Source organism: Daktulosphaira vitifoliae, unplaced genomic scaffold, assembly GCF_025091365.1.
Source record: "Daktulosphaira vitifoliae isolate Bord-2020 unplaced genomic scaffold, ASM2509136v1 Scaffold_5, whole genome shotgun sequence".
In the NCBI taxonomy this organism is placed as follows: domain Eukaryota; kingdom Metazoa; phylum Arthropoda; class Insecta; order Hemiptera; family Phylloxeridae; genus Daktulosphaira; species Daktulosphaira vitifoliae.
The window spans coordinates 23,113,350-23,122,290 of NW_026099576.1; the positions used below are offsets into that span (position 1 = coordinate 23,113,350).

Here is an 8,941-nt window from a genome sequence, read left to right on the forward strand (position 1 = left end):
TTTTTTTTTTATTAATGATAAGGCTTCAACAGCTTAGGTTATTAGCCTGCAGAGAGTTATTACAATGTAAAGTTATGAATATTTACAACTTATTGTTTAAATGTATAAGATAAAAAAATTTGTATATAGCTTCTGTGTTTTCTTCGCTGAGAGCAAGTTGGAGAGAAGACGAATCTTTGAATATTTTCCGAGCTGCAGCGTATTTTGGACATCTAGTGACAATGTGGTCGATCGACAGGTCCTCGTTGCATGCGTCACATAGTGGAGCAGGATCCTTGGTGATGAGGAATGAGTGGGTGAGATGAGTGTGGCCTATTCTAGCCCGGGTTATAATGACCTCGTCCCTTCTTTTGAGGTTACAGGGAAAAATCCATTTTTTTATGGAGGGCTTGATGTTTCTCAGTTTATTTGATAGCGGGACTCTGTTCCATTTAGTTTGCCATGTGTCAGAGATTTTGGTGTTAATGATGTCCAGCAATTCTGAGGATGTAGTTAGGTTTATTTCTAAGGCATTTTGAGGAAGTGTGGCTTCATTTGCAGATTTATCTGCTCTTTCATTGCCAGAAATTTCGACGTGAGAGGGGACCCACATGAAAGAGAAAGTTTTGTTAGAGGTAGATATCTGTTTTTGGATGTGTTGTACTAGTTCATTCTTGGGGTATGGATTTGAGATAGATATTAAAGCACTCAAAGAGTCGCTTATGATGGTGAAAGAATCTGAATTTAAGGAGGAGGCGATTTTCAGAGCTTCAAAGATGGCATAAGCTTCAGCTGTGTATATATTGGTGCTAGGAGGAAGTGAGAATTTATGATTTTCATGACCTATGATTGTTGCAAAACCCACTCCATTAGAGTTTTTGGATGCATCAGTGTATATGTGTGTACTGCTGGAGTATTGTTGGGACATTATTTCCGAGAAAAGATTGCGGATGATAGTGCTGTTAGTAGAGTGTTTGCAGTAGTTGGTAAGTTGAGTGTTGATATCCGGAGACCAGAGCCAAGGGGGCGACGGGAGTTGTACTTTGCTCAATGTTTGAGTTTGGAGGTCGAGATTTTCACTGGTAATTTTGAAATATTCAAAAATTGTATTCCTGTAGTTGGAAGAGTTGTGGGGGAGAGGATTATGGAGTATCTTACTGGCTATATGATTGGGCATACTTTTGATTCTTGATATGAATTTTAGTATCTGAGTATGACGTCTAAGTTCAAGAGGCAGTTCACCAGCATTACACAAGATACTATCTACCGGGCTAGTCCTGAAAGCACCAGTTGCCAGACGTATACCTTGGTTGTGTATAGGATTAATGGTGTCGAGAGTATTACTTTTTGCAGAACTGTAGATTATAGCACCATAATCGAGTACCGAGAGAATAAGAGACTTGTAGATCCTGAGAAGACTTTTTGTCTCAGATCCCCATGTATTGTTACCGATTGTTTTTATAATTTTCATTTTAGATAAACAGTCTGCTTTGAGTTTTGTCAAGTGAGGGCGCCAGCTTAGTTTGTCATCGAACGTGAGACCCAGAATTCGAATATTGCTGGTAAATGTCAGAGGGGTATTCATGAAAGTGATAAGAGGTAGAGGGTCTTTTTTCCTTTTATTGAAGATGATACACTGTGTTTTAGATGGAGAGAACGAAAAACCTGATTCTGTTGACCATTTGGTGAGGGCGTTCAGTGACAGTTGAAGGAAATGAGAGGTTGTTTCGATTTGAGACCCACTGCAGTAAATATTGCAATCGTCGGCGAAAAGAATGTATTTCACGGGCTTTGGGAGGTTTTTACAGATGTCATTTATGGCAACTAAGAAAAGAGTCACGCTGAGTGCAGACCCTTGAGGTAGTCCATTAACGATGTCATGAGAGGAAGATAGGTGGTTATTGATTTTTACACAAAACTTACGATTGTCTAGAAAATTTTTTATGAATTCTAGGAGGTTTCCATTGAGGTCCCAACTGTGAAGAATTGATATTACTCTATTTCTCCATACGGTGTCATATGCTTTTTTTATGTCAAGGGCTATTGTGATAAGGTGCTGGTTGCTCCTAAAAGAGGAGCAGATATCTGTGTGTATTATGGATAATGCATCGAGTGTCGAGTGGTTACGTCTAAAGCCACATTGTTCTTTGACGAGGTGGTTTTCTGATTCTAGGACCCAAATTAAGCGTTTGTTTATCATTTTTTCAAGAAGTTTGCTTAAAGTGCTAATCAGCGATATTGGTCTGTAATTTTCGATTTCGAATTTGGTTTTGCCCGGTTTAGGAATGGGTATTACATTAGCGTTTCTCCATTGATTAGGAAAGAGACCTTTTGTCCATATGATGTTGTATATATGAAGAAGTGTTTGAGTTCCTATTGCAGGTAGGTTTTTGAGGAAAATGTACGGTATATTGTCGGGCCCAGGGCTCTTGCTGGTGCAAGATTGTAATGTTGAGGAAAGTTCAGATATATCAAAGCAAAGGTTGTAGTGTGCATTTGTTTGACTAAATTCTGGGACCTTATTGTTGGCGTTTCTGTGTGAAATGAAGTCGAGGTCGTAGTTTTCGTCGCTGTTATTCTTTTGAAAGAAATGTGCAAAAGATTCAGAGGCATTGGGAGTAGATACAATTTTATCTTGGTTGTAGTATAATATGTCGGGGATTTATATATTAACAGACTTACTGCAAATGAAACTAAGTACCATTTTATAGCGAAATATACTGAAGCATATTTTGATGAAACTAAAACTTTTATTGCTAATTTAAATTTAATTTATCAAATCGTTTTTCGTAATGATAATCAATAAATGTAAAAGGTATTGTTTTTGTCCTAAATAATTTAAATAATAATAAAAATAATTATTAAAAATATTTCGTGTTATATAAAATAGTAATTATATCAATTAGTTAAAAAACGGTAGCACAGTGGAGTCGCGGCACAGTGTGAACGAGGCATAGATGGGACAAGTATAGAATTTTTTTTCAATTTTTTAGGATAATATCTTCAACTAGATACGAATTATAGTAATTTGACGTATCGTTGAAAAAAATAGGTCAAGTTAGAGCAGATAAAATAAATGATGGTCACAAAAAAATATCTTCTCAGCTTTGCTTAGAAACTAAAACTTAATATATAGTATAGTGTTCCCCTTGTCATGTATTTAAAATAGAATAAAATACAAAAGCCAGAATTTTACATACAAAAATAGCATATTTTTGAATATGGTAGTCATTTTTACCATGAAGACAAATCCGGAGGTCAAATTTTTTTTTTCAAATTAAAGTATATTACATCAGCTTTAATTTTAGATACATATAAAAGGGTAAGTATTTCTGGAACACTTTAAAAATTTAATTGAAAATTTCCTAGTTTCAATACGCACGTATAAAGTATTGACCCCCTCTTGTATAAAGGGGTAAGATCCAATTTACAAAAAAAGCGTGTTAGATTAAATGGGTATATAAAAATTATTTATAAAAAATAATAATATTGATCCATACATTTTTCCAAAAGTTATAGCAATATAAATTTAATAATATAAAATCGACAATTTTTTCACGGAAATCGTACGTTTTTCTTTAACTTTGATGTCCGTTTTCACCACAAAGACAAGTCTAGAGATCAATTTATTTTTTTTTCAAAATAAATGATATTTTATAAGCTCTATTTTAAGGTATATTTAAAAGTGTCAGTCTTTCCGGAACATTTATAAAAGTTAAGTTGAAAAAGTTCTACATACTATACGCATTTTAAAAGGTTTGCACCACCCTGTATGTTCGGTCGTGACGAAACAGTTTGGTGAGTGAGCGCCGATTTTTTATTCTCTTCAACAAGAGCGCGACCTGTCACAACTGGTTTACTTATTGGGGTAGTGTGTGGCGGTGGTCGCGAAGGTGTCATTCGCGTATCGGCATGCCTAGAGTGGTTTTGTGTATCACGGACTCTAGTGCGTTATTTTGTTGATTTTGTTTTCTTTGACGGTTTTATGTGTTCAATTCACTCTGTTGATTGCGTCGGGCTCAACTGCTTTACTTAACACATTCACTATCTTCTTTGGGTACAGAAAGCAAGGTCAGACTATACATTTTCTGTTTGTCAAAATATTAATTACAAAAAATTTATGTTGTTGTATTTTAGTATATTAGTTTTAAATATAAGTACTAACAATAGATTTAAGATAAACCATTGTTGTTACTGTATTAGAGAATACATATTAAATTAGATAAATAAAATACAGTCCACTAAAAACGTATTCTTTAATTTTATCTAAAGGAACCTTTAGACGTGATTTCACTCGGCGATTGGTCGTCCGAGTATTTCGCGTCGCACACTGTATATAGGGAAATAGTCCGATTTAAAAAATAAGTATGTCCAATGAAAGAGGTGTATATCATTAAAGAATAAAATTGATTCATACATTTTTCAAAAAGTTATAGCATAATAAAGTTACAAATGTAAAATACCAAATCGAAAATTTTCACACAAAAATAGCATTCGGTAGCCATTTTTTCCGTGAAGATAAAATAAAGTCCGAAATTTTTTTTCCATGATTAAGTATTAATCGCTTTAATTTAAGATATATATAAAAATGTCAGATTTTCCTGAACATTTTCAAAAGTCAAATTGAAAAAGTTAATTTTTTGTAAAAAAGTTGTCATTTTGAATCCCTTCCTTTTGGCAGGTAAAGGGTCAAATTTATAAAAAAAATATACTAAAAGATAGGTAAAGACATCAAGCATCTATAAAAAAAAAAATTACGAAGAATGAAAAAGGGATATAAATATTAATTCTCATAAAATTGTGTTGATCCATACACTTAACCAATACTTTAAATAATATAGTCTCATTGGGCTTTTAGTGAGTTAAAAAATAATTAGTAATTAGCCATCAAAAGTGAATTTATTCTCAAAACTCTAATGACAGGAATGCACTTTAAACTACTTTTTCTAAAATAAATGCCATTAAAAAAAAAACAATCATTCATTATCTAAAATTAAAATATAATATTTTTTATATTTTTTATGTTTTATTGGTATACTAATATTCATTCAAGGTATTTAGTAAATAAAATATAAAATAACAAATAAAAAACTATTTTTGAACATAATATTTTTTAACTCATTTATATAATTATTATTTTATTTAACAGGAAATATTTTTAATTATTATGTTTATTATTATTTAAAAAATTTAGTACAAGAACATAACTTTTACATTAATTGATAATTTTTTTCAAAAACGTTTTTATACATTGTATCCAAATGAGTCATAAAAGTTTTAGTTTCAGTAAAGTATTCTTCAGTTTTTTTCACTAAAAATTCTAACTTAGTATCATCTGCAAAATCTTTCGAATGCTCTGCAAACATTTTATCGAGAGATCTTGAATTTGGGATATTATCTTTTGAATATACACAAAATTCTGTCATATAACTATTTGCCTCTATCTTTAATATATATAATACATTTTCAATGTAATTCTTAATGCCAACCTGTTCTATGGGACCCGAATTAAGTGGATTGATTAGAAATAAATATGGAATATATGGAAAGCTATCATCTCTAGAACCAAGTTGACTAACGTACTGAATTCCATTTTGTATAGACTTTACCAATTCTACTAATTGTTGAATACATTTGTTAAGAGATTTTATTAAGTTTTCATTCATAAATATTTTACACTGTTTCATTATGTAATAAATATAATGAGTAATAACGGTTATTCTTTCCGCATACTTACAGTAAACAAAATCTGGCAAATGATCTTGAAATTGTTCAAGGAAGTTTTGTACTTCAGATCTCTTCTCTTTATTATCATAGACGTTTACCATATAATTTGCTTGCATTTTTAAGACATCAAAAGTTATAAAACTCCCTCCTTTAAATCGAACACTGACTCCATTAAGTTGACGACTAGCCAGAGAGTAAACAAAATTACTAAGAATATGTTGCATTGTAAAACATGAAGCTTTCTGAGTATTATATAAAATGTTTAACACCAAATAAAGGCACCATGTATTTGCAATCATCATTTTTAAATTTTATTTTACTAGAATTATACGATTTACACTAGAAAAATGTAGTTTAAAGTTGCTTAAATATTCATATTTAAATCATCAAAGAATAGCCCCATTATTTGTATATTTAAAAATAAAATGTCTACTTATTTAAACAAAAGTTTTATAATGACTTATACCTTTATTGTTTGTAGTTTTATTTTTAAATAATTGTCAATTACATTTTGTCAAGATTTTATACATAACAAAAAACCCAGAATAGGGGGGGTCGCGGCACAGTGGTGACATATCATATTTGGATCAGGTATAATTATATCTGACAGTGATTAAAATCACTATAAAAAAAAAAAACGCTTCGATTCAAATCTTTAGATATTGTTTAATTTTAAAAAATTGGTGGATATAAAAAAAAAATTTACCAAATAAAAGGTAATGATATCATGCATCTATATAAAAAAAAAGTATATTGATTTGGTGGTTTTTAAAAAAGTGATAGAAATTTTAAGTAAAAAAAATTGAAAAAATTTCGAAAATTAGCGTTTTTTAAATTTGTAATTTTTTTGGAGGTTTCCCCCATTTACGGGAAACGAGGGAATTTTTTTCAATTTTTGAGGGTAATGTTTTCGACTAGATACGATTTATGATCATTTGACGTATCATTGAAAGAAATCGGTTCGGTGAGAGCTGAGAAAAAGGGGTAATAGACACAAAAAAATAAAAATTAATAAACACATTATAGTAAAACCAATACCTTCTCAGCTTCGCATCGAAGCTAATAAATGTTAAAAGTGATAAAAATTTGTTTTATGTCTTAATAATGTTAACGATAAATGTGAAATATTAAAATTCGCATCGGGTTATTCCAAACAAAATTTAAATCTTTGAATAGTGATTTAATAGTTAATAATATAAAAATTACTGTTTTTCTAGATTATTTATACACTTCAAAATAAACTTTTTTTCAATGCACAAATTGACTAACAATTTTTACAATAATAATCAATTATAAATAAAATTAACTTAATACCAATCCATCATCAGCGCCAAACACATTCTATTTGTTAGATAAGCATTGTTTTTGATATATGTGTATCAGCTAATACATTTTTTAAAGATCTTTTTATGGTGTCGATTATTTTTATTTATTATTCAATGATTAGTCATAAGTAACTATTTATAATTTTTATAAGTTAAACTTAATAATTTATTTTTTGAAATCCTATAACTTTTTGAGTGATGTAAGTCAACTTTTATGTTAAGTTATAAGTTAATAGTAAATAAATAGTTAAAACTATTTTTTTATATATTAATATCAGGATAACGTATAAAAGATATTTAAAAGATTGGTTAAACATATATTTTTCCATTTAAAAAACTTATAGTGGTTGGAAAGACTAAATTTTTTTTTTTGTATTTTTATGAATTGCAGATTACTACAATTTCTTAAAAGATATAAAATTATGTTATATTTTTTTTTTTTTTTTTTNAATTATCTAGCCTTTCAAAAATACATACTAGTATTTATCACGAAAAAACTAATTTGGCAGCACACAGTGCTGCTACGCGTCCACCGGAAGGTTAAATAATATAGTCTCATTGGGCTTTTAGTGAGTTAAAAAATAATTAGTAATTAGCCATCCAAAGTTAATTTATTCTCAAAACTCTAATGACAGGAATGCACTTTAAACTACTTTTTCTAAAATAAATGCCATTAAAAAAAAAACAATCATTCATTATCTAAAATTAAAATATAATATTTTTTATATTTTTTATGTTTTATTGGTATACTAATATTCATTCAAGGTATTTAGTAAATAAAATATAAAATAACAAATAAAAAACTATTTTTGAACATAATATTTTTTAACTCATTTATATAATTATTATTTTATTTAACAGGAAATATTTTTAATTATTATGTTTATTATTATTTAAAAAATTTAGTACAAGAACATAACTTTTACATTAATTGATAATTTTTTTCAAAAACGTTTTTATACATTGTATCCAAATGAGTCATAAAAGTTTTAGTTTCAGTAAAGTATTCTTCAGTTTTTTTCACTAAAAATTCTAACTTAGTATCATCTGCAAAATCTTTCGAATGCTCTGCAAACATTTTATCGAGAGATCTTGAATTTGGGATATTATCTTTTGAATATACACAAAATTCTGTCATATAACTATTTGCCTCTATCTTTAATATATATAATACATTTTCAATGTAATTCTTAATGCCAACCTGTTCTATGGGACCCGAATTAAGTGGATTGATTAGAAATAAATATGGAATATATGGAAAGCTATCATCTCTAGAACCAAGTTGACTAACGTACTGAATTCCATTTTGTATAGACTTTACCAATTCTACTAATTGTTGAATACATTTGTTAAGAGATTTTATTAAGTTTTCATTCATAAATATTTTACACTGTTTCATTATGTAATAAATATAATGAGTAATAACGGTTATTCTTTCCGCATACTTACAGTAAACAAAATCTGGCAAATGATCTTGAAATTGTTCAAGGAAGTTTTGTACTTCAGATCTCTTCTCTTTATTATCATAGACGTTTACCATATAATTTGCTTGCATTTTTAAGACATCAAAAGTTATAAAACTCCCTCCTTTAAATCGAACACTGACTCCATTAAGTTGACGACTAGCCAGAGAGTAAACAAAATTACTAAGAATATGTTGCATTGTAAAACATGAAGCTTTCTGAGTATTATATAAAATGTTTAACACCAAATAAAGGCACCATGTATTTGCAATCATCATTTTTAAATTTTATTTTACTAGAATTATACGATTTACACTAGAAAAATGTAGTTTAAAGTTGCTTAAATATTCATATTTAAATCATCAAAGAATAGCCCCATTATTTGTATATTTAAAAATAAAATGTCTACTTATTTAAACAAAAGTTTTATAATGACTTATACCTTTA

The 8,941-nt window shown here is 29.1% G+C and overlaps 1 protein-coding gene across 1 annotated transcript; it reads right to left on the minus strand.

Moving 5' to 3' along the window:
• LOC126906589 (uncharacterized) lies at positions 1-2,596 on the minus strand. The gene has a single exon (XM_050687240.1). The coding sequence runs from the start codon at positions 2,177-2,179 to the stop codon at positions 83-85; it is 2,097 nt and encodes a 698-aa protein (XP_050543197.1). The 5' UTR covers positions 2,180-2,596; the 3' UTR covers positions 1-82.
• Positions 2,597-8,941: the final 6,345 nt, after the last annotated feature.

Coding starts and splice junctions, on each gene's coding strand:
- LOC126906589 (XM_050687240.1), bottom strand. CDS start 2,179: ATGATAAACAAACGCTTAATTTGGGTCCTAGAATCAGAAAACCACCTC.